Source organism: Cricetulus griseus, chromosome 3 (genome assembly GCF_003668045.3).
Source record: "Cricetulus griseus strain 17A/GY chromosome 3, alternate assembly CriGri-PICRH-1.0, whole genome shotgun sequence".
NCBI classification, from domain to species: domain Eukaryota; kingdom Metazoa; phylum Chordata; class Mammalia; order Rodentia; family Cricetidae; genus Cricetulus; species Cricetulus griseus.
Window position 1 is genome coordinate 141,408,487 of NC_048596.1, and position 19,044 is coordinate 141,427,530.

Here is a 19,044-nt window from a genome sequence, read left to right on the forward strand (position 1 = left end):
TTTTTTTGGTTTTTTTTTTGTTTGGTTTTTTTTTTTTGTTTGGTTTTTGTTTTGTTTTGTTTTGTTTTTGCTGTGAAGAGACACCATGACTATGGAAACTCTTCTAAAGGAAAACATTTAATTGGGGTTACCTTACAGTTTCAGAGGTTTAGTTCATTATCATCATGGTGGGAAGAAGCATGATGGCACACAGGCAGACATGGTGTTTGAGAGGGGCTGGGAGTTCTACATCTTGATCTGCAGACAACAGGAAGTGAACTGTCTCACTGGGCATGTCTTGAGCATATGTGAGACCTCAAAGCCCACTACCACAGTTACCCACTTCCTTCAACAAGACTTCACCTCCAAATAGTGCCACTCCCTATGGGCCTATGGGGGTCATTTTTATTCAAACCACCACAGAGAGAACATGTAGCATTTGCCACTTTCCTAAACCAGTATGATTTCTAAATGCATTCTAAATAACTGTTCTTATAACCACAGATAAATGTAGCTTTCATCCCTCATCAGAGAAGCTTCTTTTTGTAGCAGATGGAGACCATTTGATAAAATACACACACACACACACACACACACACAAGTCAGAATATAGAAAATACTAGCCCATAGTGTACCAAGCCCCAGCTGATATATCTACAACACAACCCCTATTCCTAAGGTCCAGGGAACATCACAGAGGAGAGAATAGATAAATTGTAAGAGCCAGAGGACCAGGAAGGCTTCTGGAAGATGGTGTCTTCTATATATGACAGGAAAATTTCACCAATAAGCTCTCAACAACATATGGTCGCCTAAGCAAGACCTCCATAGTGACAACATCAGTTGATATGCCAACATGGATGGATGAAATCTCGCATGGCCCTACCTCTAGATGAAGAGCTATAGGCAATTGGTGGATACAGAGAAAGAGAAAGAGAATCGGTCTTCTCCAGTGCCCTGATAGGTACCCAATCCCAAGCCATCATCCCTAAACACAAATACATATGTGCAACATGATATGGACTTGGTAGCCTTCTATGTATATGTATACATATGTATAATAATTTCAAATGAAGAGGTCAGGAATTTGAGAGAGGTAAGTGTCAGGTCTCAGAGAAACCCAAGACAAGTCTTACTCAGTACCTGTGGCTCCTCACCCCAACCCTACCCTCAACATCTCCAACCCACAGGCTGGGCTTCACTTCCCTTCCTCCGGCTTCTGATCCCTATATAACAGTCATTCTGGCTACATGCCTTCTTGGCTCCTGCTTCCTCTCTCAGGCTCTTCTTGGTGGAGGACTCCTCTCTTAACCCATCTCTGTCCCCCGTCCTCTCTTCCTCACTTACTCTCCCCTCCCCCCATGTCCCGGTTCAATCAGGAACCTTCCAGATGCCTCTGGCTGTTTCCCCTTCACATCTACAGTAAAACCTTCTCCTCAACCATACTTTAGGAGCAGTCATGTCCTCAGTTTTCATTCAGTGAGGAGGACATGGGAGGAGCTGGAGTGGGAGCAGGAGGAGTAGAAAAGCCGTAAATATAGTACTTGTGTATGAAACCCAAAACATTCAAACTTTTCAATTAAAAGATAAAAGAGGATTCCGAGTTTGCCACAGGCTTATAAAACCACAGATGTCAAAGACACTGTGAATTGTACACCAGATGGAATTAATTAACATTCCAGCTAATGACTGAGGAAAGAAATAGCTGCTTGGAAACTTATAAACTCCCAATTCTCGCAGCTGTGTGCTAATGACAGTACAGTCCCAGAGAGGAGGCTGCATGACCCTTCTGTGCTCTCATTCTAACTGTAAGCGCTGGTAGCCTCAGTGCAAAGCAAAGGACAATATAGTTCAAAATGGAAACAAGCAAGAACTGCTTGGGAAACATGAAGATACATTATAAAAGAATTGCACCCATTGGGCATTTGTAAATAGGCTGGAGGCAAATAAGAGCTGTAACTGCAGTGACACTCTGCAACCCTGCACTACCGTTTCTGACTTTGTTTTCAGTGCTAGGGACTGAGCCCAAAGCATGCTAGGTAAGCACTGTACTGCTGCTATATTTCCATCTATGTCTGCATGAAAAATAAAAAAATAAAAAACACTCTAATATGGCTAGTAAGAAAGCTCATGGCTTATACAAAATTCAAAACTAAGAAATGTTAAATTTTCCGGCGGTAGTGCACACGCCTTTAATCCCAGCACTTGGGATGCAGAGACAGGTGGATCTCTGTGAGTTCGAGGCCAGCCTGGTCTACTGAGAAATACCAAATTTTGCAAGTCTGGACTTTCTAAGAGCATGCGGTCTACCCTTCCTCCATGGCAGTGTTGAAGAATGGGGCAGGAGGGGATGGGAAAAATCCACTGTCCAATTCCTTTAACCAGACAAGTGGCTCTCAGCTATCAACAAGTATGACACCAAGTGACTGTTTAAAGGAGCAAAGAGATGTCAGCTCCTGCCCAGTGAAGCTGCTAGGTGAGGCATCCCAGAAAGAATCGAGGAGAGTCTTCAAGGCAGGGTAGAGAGCCGTGAGGCTATTGAATGGTGCTCATTTTCAAAACTAAGGCCCAATGTTTGTCCTTGACACAGCAGTTGATAGAGGCTGCATGTAGTAGGTGTTGGAGCAGGCCCCTGAGTCTCACCTGGCCTACAGTACAGTAGTTGCCCTTCAAGAGCTGGCTGCAGCAGGCTGAAGAAGGTGTGCAGGCCATAAGGAGCCTTGGCTCCAATTGGAGCCAGCCCTCAAGAAGTATCAACTACAAATTTAGGTTACTGAAAATGACATTAAAGAGCCATGAGAGTGTCTCCCTGAGAGAAGTCACACTGACTGTGCCCCTAATTTCAGGCCTAGTTATGGCTGCTCCCAAAAAAGTCTTCAAAACCAATCTATTCCTGTTGCCCTCCCAGCAGGAAGGTGGTACAACTGTCAATTTTCAGAAACATAATGAAAAAGGAAGTGAGCTTTTGGCAATACATACATACATACATACATACATACATACATACATACATACAACATTGAAACCTCTTCCTGGCAGCCCTAGCCCTAATGTGCGACCAGAAGGATCCAGGACAAAGTGTCCCCCCAAATTGGACACTGAACCAAGGTCTTCACTGAGAATTTTGTTTAGAAATAGAACGGGGAAGTAAGACTTGGAACTGAGGCAGGGGGTTCCATGGTAGTTTGAGTACAACTTGGGCTACATAGTGACTTCCAGGCTAGCTTAGGCTAGTGATGCTATCTAGAGACTAGAAAAAAGAAAAAAAAAAGTCTTACAGAAACTTAAAAAGTTCGGGGAAACTTGAACAAAAAACAAGCAAAAATGAGGATAATGGAATATGGAAAAATGACTGTATGGAGAACAGGAGCTGATACAGTAGGAGCAAACAGAAAGGACGCTTAACAATGCTGAGGAGCTTCTGAGTGAGACAGGTTAGTGGTTGCTTCCATGAGAGCCAGGGAAGAAGTGTGTCTGAATGAGAAATGGATCTTTATTCCAAAGAGTGAAATAAGGGGAAAGCAGGAACAAAGACATTCCATACTGAGAGCCAGCCAAACACAGCCAAAGTGTTCCCAGGCAGGAAGGGGACTCAGGCAAGCCAGACGAAAGCTGAACAGTCCTACCCTCAGGATGAGCCCACAGCCCTCCTAAGCCTCGAATCCAGGTACTGCTTACAGTAAGAAGTGGTTCCTTGGCTGGGTGGTGGTGGTGGTACTTTAATCCCAGCACCCAGGAGGCAGAGATAGGTGGATCTCTGTGAGTTCGAGGCCAGCCTAGTCTATAGTGAGAATTGCTGATCAGGCTCCAAAGCTACAGAAACCCTGTTTTGAAAAACAAACAAACAAAAAAGAAGCAATTCCTCTGGAAGATGGGTCAGGAATGGGGAGAGATCCCATTGTGCCATGATGGATGATTCAGGGGGCATCAGATGGGCAATCTTGACAGAATCTGTTGTTAAAAACTAAGCTACTTAGAGGCCTAAAATCAGGAAATAGCCACAGGTTGAGGAGTTTCAACTCTGCCCACCATAGCTGCTGGGTAATTGAAGGCATAGATAGGCAGTTCTGTAGAACTAGAAGGCTAGCAAAGAAAGGGTGCAGGTGGCAGGATCCTGCCTTTGACTAGAAGTGAATAAAGGTAAGAATCCCCACCTTCAGTAGCCATGATCAGGTCTCATAAACTGAGAATTACCATAGAGTTTGATAGTTCTAAGTCTGAATCGAGTAGGGATCTTAGTTAAGGTTTGTACTGTTGTGATAAAACACTATTACAAAAAGCAATTTGGGGAGGTAAAGGTTTACTTCATCCTATATATAGTTTGTACATCTTGTGGTGATTTGAATGAAAATGGTCCCCATTGGCTCATATGTTTCAATAATCATTCCCAGTTGGTGGAACTGTTTGGAAAGGATTGGGAGATATGGCTTTATTGGAGGAGGTGTGTAACTGGAGGCAGGCTTTGAAGTTTCAAAAGATTCATGTCATTCCCAGTGTCCCTCTCTGCCTTATGGTTGTGTCTCGACATGTGAGCTTTCAGCTAACTGCTTCAGCATCATACCTGACTGCCTGCTGCCATGCTCCCTGCAGTAATGGTCAAGTACTGACATCTGAAACTGTAAGCCCAATAAACTCTTCTGTAAATTGCTTTGATCACAAGGCCATAGTTGACGAAAGCCAGGACCTAGAGGCAGGAACAGAAGCAGAACTATGGAAGAGGGCTGCTTACTGGCTTGTTCCTGGTGATTTGCTTAGATTTCTTTCTTACAGCACCCAAGACCACCATCCCAGGCATGACACCACAAACAGTGAGCTATTTCCTCCCATGTCAATAATCAATCAATAAAATGCAGCACAGGCTTTCCAACAGGTCAGTCTGGTAGAGGCAATTTCCCAGTTGAGGGTTCATCTTCCCAAATGAATCTAGCTTGTATCAAGTTGACATAAAACTAGCCAATACAATACATAGATCAAATTCAAAGTGATCTACCTGCTTTTCACTGCTGTTGAGCCTGGAAACCTCAAAGTTCTAGGGATGCACACAATACCCACAGTTGCATTTCTTCAGCAGGGTAACTAATGATCAGGAGGCCTTGAAAGTACAGAGATAGGTCCTCTGCATGTGCTCATTTCAGTATGGTGGACACTTCCCATACTCTCAATGTACCTGAAATTTTAGCCACCTGAGGGTGCAGTGTGGAGAGTCTTATGAGGTTGGGAGACTCTACCCAGCACTCCAGAGGCAAACCTAAGTATGTCTACCAGAGATCTCAATAGGCAAAGAAGGAAAATATAATAATAAGCAAATTTGGAACCCTAATAAACTACCTCCCAGCAAAGGAAAGTTTTATTATTAAATTCTACCAAATCTTCAAAGAAGAGCTAGAACTAGATTTCCTCTAAAACCTGGAAAGAGACTCTAAAACCAATCTCTTCACTTTTATTCTAAAGCTCCTCACAGTTCCATTATATAGAAAGGGAAGGAATACCAAACTCATCCCAAACACTAAGCATAACCTCAATAACCAAATAAGCATAACCAATAAGCATAACCAAAACCAGACAAGGATTCAAGAAAGAAAACTATGGACCAGTTTCTCTGATAGACATAGATATAGAAAATTTTAACATACTTTAATTTAAAAACACATTCAGACCATACAACCAAGTTTTATTTTCTGCTGGATACAAGGTTGACTTCAACATGTGCAAATCAAAATGTGTAGTTCAGCATATAAGAAGACTCAGAGAAAGAAATTGACTCAGATCATCTCAGTCAATGCAGAAAGACCTTTGACAAAGTCCATCACGCTTTCAGAAGCATACATTGTAGAAAATACAGACTCTTTAATAAATAGATTTCTAAGAGGATGAAGCTTGACCCACATATCTCACTCTGTACAAGAATCAATGTAGGACGCATCAAAGACCTCGATGTAGGACCTGAAACTTTGAAATGCTACAAGAAAACATGAACTAGGCATTTAAGTATGCCAGTGTCTTAGTGGCTATTCTATTACTGTGAAGACACCATGACCAAGGCAATTCTCATGAAATAAAAATTTAATTGGAGGCTTGCTTACAGTGTCAGAAGTTTAGTTCATTGTCAGCATGGCAGGGAGCATGGTGGCATGGAGGCAGGCACTGGAGCAGTAGCTGGGAGCTACATCCTCATCTGTGGGGTGGGGTTGTCATGGGCTTTTGAAACCTCAAAGCCCTCTCCTATTGACAAATTTCCTCCAACAAGGTCACACCTACTCCAACAAGGCCACACCTTCTAATCCTTCTCAAATGGTGCCACTCAAAACATTGAAATATAAGCCTTTGGGGCCATTGTTATTTAAAACACCACAGTTGTATAAGCAGGGGTTTTCTAACCAGAACTCCAATAGCACAGAAAATAGCCCTAAGAACTGACAAAATAAATAAAAATAAAAGAAAGGGCAATGGTGGCACACACCTTTAATCCCAGCACTTGGGAGGCAGAGGCAGGTGGATCTCTGTGGATTTAAAGCCAATATGGTCTACAGAGGGAGTTCCAGGACAGCCAGAGCTACACAGAGAAACCCTGTCTCAACCCTCTCACCCACATACAGAAAAAGAATACAGCTATTGGGTACCCGCATGGCAGCTCACAACTGTCTGTAACTCCAGGATCCAATACCCTCACAGAGACATACAAACAGGCAAAACACCAATAAAAAAATAAAGAAAATCAAAAAGAGTGCATGAAGTTAAAAAACTTCTCCACAGCAAAGAGAATAATCACTAAAGTAAAGAGACAGAATAGGAGAAACAGTTTTACCAAGTGCCCATCCTGTAGGGGATTAGTACACAAAATACATAGAAAAATGCAAAAATTAAACACCAACAACCCCATAAATCATCCAATCAACAAACAGGCTAATGAGCTGAATGACCATTCTGAAGGGAAGTTTAAATGGCAAATAAATACTTGAAAAAGAACTCAGAATATTCAGCCATCAGGAAGATTCAAGTTAAAACATGGAGATGCCATCTCATCCTGGTCAGAGTGGCCACCCTCCAGAGAGCAAGAGACAACAAATACTGGTGGGGATGTGGAAGCATAAACTTGAAGAACCACTCTAGCTCTGCATGGTTATTTTTTTAATTATGGTGGGACACACATTACAAAATTTACCCTCTTAGCCATTTTAAGTATGTCTCTCAGAGATGCTAAGTACATTTATAATACTGTTCCATTTTCAGTACTATCCAGGTCCAGAACTCATCTTACCAATCTGAAATTCTGCCCCACTAAGAAATTCCACATCATGCCATCCCCCAGCCTGGAAACCACCATGGTGCTTTACGTCTCTCCAAATGTGTTCTCCAAAGTACCCTGTGTAAATGGAATGACACAGGCCCTGTCATCTTTGACTGGCTTACCCACTTGGGCAATGTCCTAAGGCTTGCCATATTACCATGGGCATCAGAATTCCCTTCCGTTTAGAGGCTGAATGGATGGTGTGCATATGCCCCATTTGACTTATACACACATGCACTTGTATCATTTGGCTAAGATTAATGATGCTGTTGTGAACACAAATGTACAAATATTGTTCAGTGCGCTGTGTCTGGGGCTAGAGAGATGGCTCAGCAGTTAAAAGCACTCCCTGCTTTCAGTTCCCAGCAACCCACCCATAGTGGCTTAAAGCTATCTGTAATTCCAGCAACAGAGGAGACAATGTGTGTCTAGTGACCACACATACATGCAGGCAAACACTTAAACACGTACAAGCAGTGAACCTTTTCAAAAATTCACTCTGTCTTAGTTCATTTGTGTTGTCATAACAAAATACCTTCTTTTGTATTGAACTAAATTATAATGGACTAATTTTATTTTTATAGTCTAGGGGCTGAGGAGCCCAAGTTCTTGCTACATTGTCACATGTAGAAGACAGAAGGCAGTGAGAGGCCTCAGGCCCTGTTCCCACTGTTAGGAGTCCCATAGAGGACCAAGATACACAACTGTGGCATATATGCAGAGTGCCTAGGTCAGAGTGAAAACTTGCACAGTCACTTTGGGAGTCAGTGTGGCAGTTTCTCAGAAAACTGAAAATCAACCTACCACAAGACCCAGCAGTATCACTCTTGGGCAAAGGATGCTCAATCATACCATAAGGACACTTGCTCAACTATGGTCATAGCAGCATTATTTGTAGTAGCCAGAATCTGGAAACAACCTAGTTACCCCTCTACCAAGGAATGGATAAAGAAAACAAGGTACATTTACACAATAGAATTTTACCCAGCCCTCTCAAGATCACTAACCCTGTTCATGAGGACTCCTGTCTCATGGCCTAGTCACTTTCTAACACTGTATCATTCAGTGGGTGATACAAGGCTTCAGAATGGAATCTATCAACTGTAACAACAAGGAAATGAGCATTCCCTGACCAGCCAGACACAATCACCCAGAGGGTGGTAGTTTCAGCATTACCAGGAGGTAGATATGAAATGAAAATTATGAATTTAGGGTGTGAGAATCAACATATAAAGTCTCTTATCTTTACACAAGCAATTTTTTTAAGGTTTACCAAAAGTGACTCTCCTTTATGTCAACCCAGGGACTTCTCTCTTTTTTTCTCTCCTGCCACATCATATCTGCCACTCCCTGCCCACCCCAGGCCCATCTAATCCAGGGTTTCTGATATAAAAAATGATTAATTCAAATGCTACATTTATAGAAACAAAATGTTTCCTAAGATACAGATAGATGACAGATATTTCCAAAATCATATCATATTTGGAATACTTTAAATATCATAAGAAATTATCACATCCTTAGATGACAACTTCCTGTTTGTATTATCATTTGAAGCCAAGTTTTTTTTTTTTTTGTTTTTTTTTTGTTGTTGTTGTTGTTTGTCTTTCTCAGTCTGGTTTATTTTGCTTAATGTGATGACCTCTAGTTGCATTAATTTCCTTGCCAATGACATAATTTCATTTTTCTTACTACAGAATATATATATGTATTCATTTATATACATACATGTATTGCATTTCTTTATCTTTTGTCTACTAAAGGACAACAAGTCTGGTTCCATTATTTGGCTATTTAAGCTAGTGTGAAGCCAAGTTTATTATACTTAAAAAGTAGCACTTGTCTGAAATAAACCAGGAAAGAAATTAATGCTGAAAATGTTTTTACAAAACTTCTGGAAATCTCTCCGGCTAAATGGAGGGAAAGTATATTTGTAGAAACTTATTATTTATTCTAAGTAGAAGTCAGCTCCATGCCCATTCCACGGACTGCTTCACACTCACCTCCCCTTCATGAGGAGTGAACCCAACTCTGCATGTTCAGGAACACAGGGGCTCTTCCCAGTAGCCTGGCCAGCAGAGGGGATGTGGGGGTCTGCCTGGCTGTGCTGGTAGCTTCTGGCGGTGGGTCTGACTGTCAGCAGCCGTCCAGGATCAGAGCTTGTTGGAACAGATGCTGCAGATGTCTGGCGGAGCTCCACCTCCAGCACGGCTGAGAGCAGCCTGCTATCTTTGTTCTCTAGGTGCATGTCCTCTCGCTGATCTTCCTAGGTCAAACAGAAAGAAGCCACTCACTGAAAAGCAAACACCTTACCACCAGAGGGTACGTTAAACACAGCCCTTCTAGTGGCCGGACAACCAAGTCTCACACAGGAGAAATGTGTGGTTGTCTTCATGGCTAACATCACAGCATATTTCACACTAGCAATGACCTACACGCTCTATAACAGAACACAACACATCTTTCAAGTATGCAAATGTTTCATTTTATCTTTTACATTATGTATTTTGGTCATATATTTTTCCTCACCTCCAATTTCTCCTGGATCCTTCCCATCTCCCTACCCACCAATTTCATGTTCTTTCTCCCTCAAAAAACAAAACAATTTTAAAAATAAAAATCAAGCTGGCAGTGGTGGCACATGCCTTTAAACCCAGCACTTGGGAGGCATAGGCAGGCGCATCTCTGTGAGTTCGAGGCCAGCCTGGTCTACAAAGTTAGTGCCAGGAGAGACTCCGAAGCTACACAGATAAACCCTGTCTTGAAAAAAAAAATGAAAATCAAGCAAACCAAACACACACACACACAGAGAGAGAGAGAGAGAGAGAGAGAGAGAGAGAGAGAGAGAGAGCCATAAAGACCATTTTGTGTTGACCAAATACTCCTGGGCATGTGACCTGCTCTGGAGTGTTGATGATACACCCAGTGTCACTACATTGAAGGAAACTGATTTCCCTTTTTTTTAGCAGTTGTCAGTTGCAAACAGCTTCTTGGTCAAGAGTGAGACATTTTGTCCACTTCCCCTTCTCAGTGCTTGGATCTAGAATACAATAAATTTTAAGATTGGCATAGTATGAAATACTGTGAGGCCATAAAAAATCATGGAGAGGGATGTTCAGTGATATTGATAAATATTAAGAATACATAGGGGGTTGGAGAGATAGTTCCGTGGTTAAGAGCACTGGCTATTCTTCCAGAGGACCAGGGTTCAATTCCCAGCACCCACATGGCAGCTCACAACTGTCTGGAACTCCAGTTGCAAAGGATCCAGCACCCTCACACAGACATATATGCAGACAAAACACCAATGCACATAGGTAACAAATAAATAGTTATTTTAGAAAACAAGATTTTTAATAGAAATTGTATTTATTATTTTTGATCCTTTAATTTTTATATTTATTTAAATTAGAAACAAGCTTGTTTTGCATGTCAATCCTAGTTCTCTCTCCCTCTCCCCACCCCCACCCCCACCCATCCCCCACAAACCTCCTATGTCTTTCAGTGGGTTAGTGGTTTAAGAGACTGGGGTACATGTATATAATGGAATACCACTTAGACACAAGCTAGCACTTCTTTTTTCTTTTTAAATTGGTTCTTTGAGAATTTTGTACATCATTTTGTCTAGTGTATGTGACAGTATTGGGATGTGGTCATTGGAGAGGGATTGTGGTCTAGTGTACATGATGGTGTTGGGAGGTGGTCTCTGGAGAGGATTGGGGTCTAGTGTATATGATGGTGTTGGGAGACGGTCTCTGGAGAGGGATTGTGGTCTAGTGTATGGTCTTTTGAGGAGGTTGGGGTCTAAGAAGGAAGGAGGTCATGAGAATGGAACCTTCACGAATGGGATCAGTGTCTTTTCTAAGAGTCTTCAGAGCTTGCTTCTATTCTTTACAGGTGAGGATACTGACTGAAGACTCCATATGAGAACCAGAAATTGAATCTGCATGTACCTTGATCTTAGACTGCCAAGCTTCCTATACTGTGAAAAATAAAGTTTGTTGTTTAAGCCACCCAGGCATTATTATCTTGTTCCTTGAATGAATAGAATATGATTTAGCCATGCAAGCAGAATAACAATAATTAATAAATACACTGTGGGGATCCATACAACAAATATAATTCAACAGCTAGAGACAATACTGTATGGACATCTGCCACACTATGGAGCAAACTGTAGTTATTTTGTTCAGTAAAGGAAGTTAGTCAACAAAAGACCATGTAGTGCCTAGTTTCATGTAACATTCCAAATAGACAGATCTACGGGGACATCAGGTCAGTGGATCACAGAAAAGCAGGGAATCTCGCTATGGCTTCAGATACTGCTAGCTTCCTTAGCTTTTGGGTTAGTAGAAGCTAATGATCTGTTAATGCATTCTAAAGGTTTTCAGTTTCACTAATTCTAAAGGTTTTCACTTTAGAATGCATTAATTAAAAAGATGTGGCACAATATACAGAAAGTAGGCCCTAAAGGAGAACTAAAGATAACTCAATATGTGACTTCATTGGCGCCATTTCAGCCCTCCACAATCACAAAGTTCTAGTCAATCATTCACACAGAGTATTAGGCATAGGTGCAGCTTCTTTTTGAGAACATCAAGTCCTGCCCATGTCACCCAGCAATTGTCCAACTGGATGTGTATTTCAACATTTACAGACATTTCAACCAAATGTTCCTTAGTGTGTTCGTACTTAAGTGAAGGGGTGCCTCCATATCACAGGAAGCCTATGGATATGGAAAGATGAGTGAATTAAAAAATGGGAACTCAAAGCAAAAATAAAAAAAAACCCAAAAGGTCACAAACTGGTCCCACATGTTAACATCCTTGAGATGACAATAGGATAGATAGGGAGAGCAGACCAGTGCACATTCAGCTGAGCAGGGATGGGGGTGTAGGCAAGAGCACAACAGGACCATGCAGGGGTTAAGATGCCCTGAATGCTGATCATGTCAATGTCTGTGTCCTAGTTATGATGTCCCACTACAAGTCTTGCAAGCTTTTACCACTGAAAGACACTGGGTTCAAGCCACATGGTATTTCTCTGGATTATTTCTTATGAGTGTATGGCCCTTCAGTCTACAGCCTCTGCTCAGCTCATCTCCTCCTGAGAAGATCTTCTCAAGGCTGCCAGGTTCTTTTCTCCTCCCCTCCTCCCAAGCCCACTTCCTCCAGGCTCCTGCCGTCCCACCTTGATGTCAGAAACTCTTGTGAGAGTCACCACTAATTCTGGGGTCCACCCCACTCTCAGTGTCCCAAAGGCTGTTCCACACCTGCTGAAGTTTGACCTCAAGGTGCTTCTCTGGGGCTCCTAGCTCTTCTTCTTTAGGTACTGGCTCCTCCTGCTCTTCTTGGCTTCACTCAGAGCCCAGCAGCCTCCCCAAGAGACCTTACCACAGCTCCCAACATAAGTCACCAGATGGAGATGGTCTCCAAGCCAAGCATGCCTTGAGCTCTGCTGTCTCCTGTGGGCATACTCAACACCCTAACTCGGCATTGAGTGATCCCACTGTTGCTTGCCCACTTCCTGTGACCTTCTCTTTGGGGGGCACTGCAGGCATTGCTCACCCGACACACGTTTTATCTAGTTCTTCCAAACACATCCTAAGTCCAGATGTTACCGTCTGGCCATCACCTCTTATACTGGAACACCTCAGTTCTAGCCTGTTCTCTGGGAATCCAATCTATGACCTGTCTTCTTGGGAACTTCCATACCACCACCATGGCCTGGTCTCTGGTGTCACTCTGCCGCCCTAGCACCAGTCCATCCTTGGGGGAGGTGAGAGCTCTAATACCCTCAGTCCATAGTGTGAGCAATGCCTCATGATCACAGCCTCAGTTTGGCTGAGCCCTGCTGGGCACCTTGTACCTGCCCTGACAGGAGCACATAATATTCACTCTCAAGACTTCATATGTGAGGACATGGCCTTGTACCTCAGGCTGGCCACCAACAGTTCTTTCTCAGAAAAACTTAAACCAAAAAGAACTTAATCATCCTTGCATTTTAAGAAAAACAAATAGATTCCGTGGCTTTTTTTTTTTAAAGAAAATAAATAAATGATTCAGACTCAGTGGAATCTTACAGGCTTCATACTTGACCCTAAACCACCCATTGTGGCTACAACCCACCTTCTCCCTCCACCAGCCTTGTAGCAGTACTCCCACCCCTGACAGGCCCAGCAAAGCTCCCTATAGCCATGAGCCCCTCCTGCAGATGCTCTTTCACTCCTATCTCTCCTAAGCCCTCTATACCCTGCCATCGCCTTGCCTAGGTAATGCTCACCAACCTTGCTCTAAATCCCTATTGAGCCCTGACATCCTTACAGGGACATGCCAAACATACAGAAGAGGGGCTTAATCAGAAAAATCACTGGTTACTAGACCAGTCAAAGGCTAAGGCATGACACACAAAGTAGGGAGCTCCAGGGCAGGGAGTCTGTCACTGCTGAGGGGGAGAGATTTCTGCTTCTGAGTCTTCTCCACCTGGTGCCATCTGTCATTGGCTCCACACCTGACCATAATGGACCATCAACTGGCACTTAGAAGGAGGATGGATAAGAAGAGCTGTCCTGGATGCTCAAAACAGGCCTGTATACCCTGAGTCCTGACCAGGACCTAGACTGTCTCAGCTCCTCCTCATGGATGTGGAGGACATGCCTAGAGGTTTTGAGCATGGTGAAGTGGTTGGCATTAATGGAGTAGAGATCCGTTTTGGTGCAAACAACATGTTAGAAATTTGAGGGACAGGAAGTAGAAAGGTGGGGAGGTCCAAGCAACCTGCCTGCCCTCAGTGCTGCCAGGTCAGCAAAGCCATACCTCAGCAAGCAGCTCCTTGCTTGGTAAACTACCAGGCTCTGCTATTCTGAGCGGGGGAGGCTGTTGCCTTCTTAGCCCACCCTATGTGTGCCAAACATGACACTGAAGCTGGATCACTTGAGTCTTACTATAACCAATCCATTCCAGGTCCTGAGAGTTCCCATTATTGCCTGTTCTCTATGCAGAACATCAATCCCAGCCCATCCTGTTGGTGCAGAGCTGTTGTAGGGATGAGCCTGCCAGTCTGGCTGTGACTCTATAGTTATTCCATGTCCACCAGGTAGGGGACCAGGCATGCCCCCAGACAAAGCATCTGAGTTTGGCACAGCCATTCTAGTTCAGGAAAGCCAGGATACGAAGGGCCAAATTCATGTCACACCAAGGGCAGCTAGGTCCAAGCTCTTCTGCTAACCCTCTGCACGCTAAGACACAGATCACTGCTCTTTTTATTCCTTCAGTTTGATTTTTTTCTTCCGCATGTGAACTTGACTCAACCTTCTCAATCATTCAAGCAGATTGCATGGCTATTAATCACTTCTTGTTTTAAAGCATCCCCTTGCAACCAGGAAGGAGAGCCTGGGGCAGCACCGGGAGGTGACCCTCTCTATGCAACAAGGGGCTTTAGGGGAAGAGGACTTTGTTCTAGAAACACCCACAGGGTCTCCATCTAGATCGGAGACAATTCCCCCACAGGGATCATGGCTCTGAATAAGGAAGAGAAAGCCAAGTGAAATGCACAGCAGGGGTCTGAGCCTCCTGACTTGCCTGGGACCAGACCCCATGTGCAGCAAGGATATCTGCCCGTTGTGCTCAATTGGCTCTGCTTATTGGCCACTGCTGAGCTGGCTTTCCTTGGCACATCCTGCAGATCATCTTGGAAACCCTGAGCCTCGCCTGAAGTAGGAGAGACCCAAGTCCCACCTGAGTCTGAATCCCTCTGCACTGCAGAATACATCCTCACCACCACAACCACCACCCCACCCCCTCCACCCCTACTCCCCACCCCTGCATCAGCTGCAGCTGGGTGGGACTGAGAGCACAATCACTCCAACAGACCTCAGCCAGGTAAGTTCCATGTGTCCCTGGAGGCACTTGCACAGCAGTTGTGCCCAGGCAAGGACAAGTCATCTAGTTAAGGGTGGCAGGACCTCTCAAAGTACCAGTGAGTGCCTCTGCCCACCCCTACAAAGGACAATCAGAAAAAATGACAAAATTCCTCATCGGACCACCTGGAAAACCAATATCCTGCAAAGACAGAAGACTGGCAGCCCAAGACAATTGAGGAGTGGGGTGGGGTACTCTCTTGTTTCCCAGGCACACCAGAGCAGGTACAATAGGCTTCCTACTTCCCTGCTCTTTCCTGAAACTCTAGAGGAGCCTTCTACCCTGGCACTTCTGGGATCTCACTGCAGGCCTATCTCCCTCTACCTGCAACTAAAAGACCTTTCTTGAGACCTTATCCTCTCACCTATGACACCCCACCCCATCCCACCCCCACAGCTCCTCTGCAGCCCAGACCACTGTGTCCTCTTTGCCTCTTGTCTCTGTGGAAGCAAAGGTGCTCCGATGCCTCCAAACTCCCAAAACTTCCCTTAGCAATCCCATAGTAACCCCATGCCTGATCCCAGAACATATCCAAACCCACAATCTCCCCTGTCTCATATTTCGCCTGAAGATCCATCACTGGCAAAATGCTCCCTGCCTTGACCCAGGAGTCACTTTGGGTTTCCTGTTTGTGTATTTGTTTTGAGACAAGCAGACCTCTTTCAGCAGGCAGAGTTTATTGTTTATTTGTCTATTTGTTTTGTTTGTTTGTTTTTGGTGAGCCCCCAGTTCTTGCCCCCTACCACCTAGCCCATACCATCTTTTCAAAATACACACTTGAGTGAGAACAGAACCTTGTGGCCTTCCCAGCTCAGGCACCAACAAGCAAGCAAACCTCAGGCTTTATAGAATTGTCATATTTAAGTCAGTGTTCCTCTAACATCACCACAGGTAAAAGACGCTGAGCAAGCCTTACTTACCAGTCAGAGGGACACAGCTGGGCCCCAGGGTTCTGATTTCCCAAGGATGCCCACTCGCTCAGACTTCTGTGCTTAATAACCATGTCATGGAAAGAGCTGACTATAGAATCCCATTTATTTCACTGTGCATGACTAGTGTGGCTAGATGAAAAGCAGCAGCTTTGAGGGTTTACTGTTCTCACTTTAGTGAGCTCCATTCCAAAGAAGTGCCTAATGACCAGGCTCTGATTTTCAAATTCCCTTCCTCATTCCCCTTTGTCCTGGGACACAGCCTTCCAAGGAACTATAGACTGAGACGCTGCTGCTGCTGCTGCTGCTGCTGCTGCTGCTGCTGCTGCTGCTGCTGGTGGTGGTGGTGGTTTTTACTGCTGCTGCTAGGCTCCTCATTAAAATCAGAAATGCTCATACAAACTGCTCCATCTTATTATCTGAACATTTTCTTAACAGATTTGTTACCCTGCTAGCATCCCAGAATAGGGGATTACCTCCCAACTCCCAGCCACCATTTTACCTGATGACTTGGCTGATCTTTCTCCAACAGGGAAGTCTAGTGTCCAAATCCAAAGGCTCTGAGCAGTGCCTGGAACCCAACCCTAGGGGTAAGATTTCTCAGCAGGCACTTGCAGCCCTGGAAGGTTGGATAGCTTGTGCTCCTCACCCCACCCTCTGCTGGCCACGCCCACTGACCTTCTCAGAGCAGGAAGGTTCAGTGCCCCCAACCCCCACTTGAGAATGGTCCAGCAGCCTGAGAGAGAGCCTCAGCAAACTCTGGGAAGTAGAGAGCTTTGTGGCAGAAGCCAGGCTTTTGTAAAATCCTAGCCACGTGTGTATCAAGCGCAAGCCCCACTTCACAGGTGGCCAAGGATGTGGCAGAGTTTTCCTTAAAACAAGAATTGAGGGAATGTAAAAAACTCTCTACTAGAGATGATAGACTTTCTCATTATCTTGTTCTCCTCCACCTCAGGACTCTCAAGGTACCAGGGAGTGCCTCAGGTTACACCTGAGGAAAGATCGCTCATATAACACACACATGAACACCAATAAATACACAAAGTCTGCTCGCAGAAATTATAAGCTACATAGGAACACACAGACTTTATACAAATATCCAGAAGCCATATAGAAGGCTGAGTGAGACACACAGAAACACAAACTACAGAAATCCACTGTGCATAATGTACACATGAAGTACATACATACACAGAGACACAAACGGCACAGAAGCAGGCACATGACACACATCATACATGCAGACATGAACTACAAGATAACACAAATGTCCACAGTAGAGGTCCCCAGTGCCTCCCTACAGAGCAGCAAAGGGTTAGAGTAGTCTCTGCAGTGGCCCAAGGCACTGCTTCCCCTCCCCCACAATCACAGATTTTTAAAAATTTAAACTAGTGTGTGAGTGTGTGTGTGTGTGTGTGTGTGTGTGTGTGTGTGTGTGTGTGTGTGTTCATGCATGCCACAGGACATAGTCACTAGGGGACAGCTTACTTAGTCACTTTTGTCTTTCCACCATGTGGCTTCCAGTGACCAAAGTCAGGTCACTGGGTTTGGCAGCAAGTGCCTTTTAAGATGTTGGGGTAGCTTCTATAAGTGAGCCTGCCAGACATGCTCAGCCCCAACTTCTCCATGTCCGAACCTGATGAAAAATCGTGAAAGGGAGTCAACCCACCAGTAGGGATCTCTAAACATTGGTGCTGCCCACTGAATGTGGACATCTCTGTACGCAGAAATGGCCTGGAGCACCACACACAGGCACACTACCTGCAGGACACTAACACAATTGGCTGGAGTTCAGAGGTTCTTGGCTCTGTCCACAAAGTAATAGCACAAAAAGGCTCCTTGTAGAGAAGTCGAGTAATCTCCTGGGAAGAATCATTTATTCCTGGAGCCTGGCTGTGGCTACGAATATTTCATTTTTAAAACATTTAAAGATGTATTTTAATGTGGTGTGTGTGCATGTGTGTGGGTGTGTAGGTACCCACAGAAGCCAGAAGAGGGAATTAGATGCCATGGAGTTGGAGTTATAGGTGATTGTGAGCTGCCTAACTCGGGTGCTGGGAATTGAACATGGGTCCTCTGCAAGAGCAAGAAGTACTCTTGACCACTGAACCATCTCGCCAGTCCCTAAATTTTTTAACTTTCATTTTTTAAATTATTTATTTGTTCTTTGACAATTCATACATGTACACAATGTATCTTGATCCTATCTACCCAGACATCCCCCAAAACATCCCTTTCACCTTCCATATTCTCTCCCCCCCCTTTTTTTTTCATAACTTGTTCAGTTCAATCAGTATTGCCTACTGATAGTCACCATCTATCTCCAGCATTCTTAGTAGGGCCAATCAATTCTCTCGGCTGATAGAGCAATGTCTAGATGAGGCTAATTCTTGGCACCTAGGAGTGAGCACTGGATGAAAACGGTAGCATTTGAATCCCACAGAGGCACAACAAGGGTGCCTGAGGGCCTTGAAGAGAGAACAGGTTTCCTCAGTCAGAAATAATTAGGGCCAATCCTAGCAACCTCAGTTTTCTCCTGAACTGCACAGGAGGGTACAAAACAAGATATGACCATGTCCTTGAATGGCTGAGAAAATTCTAGAAAGAAATTCCAATTATGTTCTCGGCAGATAACTGCATCATTGAAATCAAGCCTGTGCCTAAAGGTGGCTATTTTCATGTGCTTGACTGTAAGTTCCAGCATGTTTATAGAATCCCTTTGCTCACAGGGTAGGATTTGATTATGTGTGTGCATGTATTTTATGCTTGTAGGTGATCCAATGCAGGCAGCCTTCCTTTCTTGCTCTTAACTGTCATGGGACCCACACTGGGACCTTGGTACCAGGGCCCATACCTATCTATATGGGGAACCCTGCCAGGATAAATAGCCAGCCAAATGCCTATGGACACTTAGCTACATTGGCAAGAC

At 44.2% G+C, this 19,044-nt stretch overlaps 1 protein-coding gene across 1 annotated transcript in view; it reads right to left on the minus strand.

The window, feature by feature from the left end:
* Positions 1-9,529, minus strand: part of Oca2 (OCA2 melanosomal transmembrane protein) — a 282,759-nt gene extending 273,230 nt beyond the window's left edge. Inside the window, exon 1 of the mRNA XM_027404737.2 lies at positions 9,271-9,529. Coding sequence (XP_027260538.1) covers positions 9,271-9,515 — 245 coding nt within the window. The 5' untranslated portion in view covers positions 9,516-9,529. The remainder of the gene's footprint in view (positions 1-9,270) is intronic.
* Positions 9,530-19,044: the final 9,515 nt, after the last annotated feature.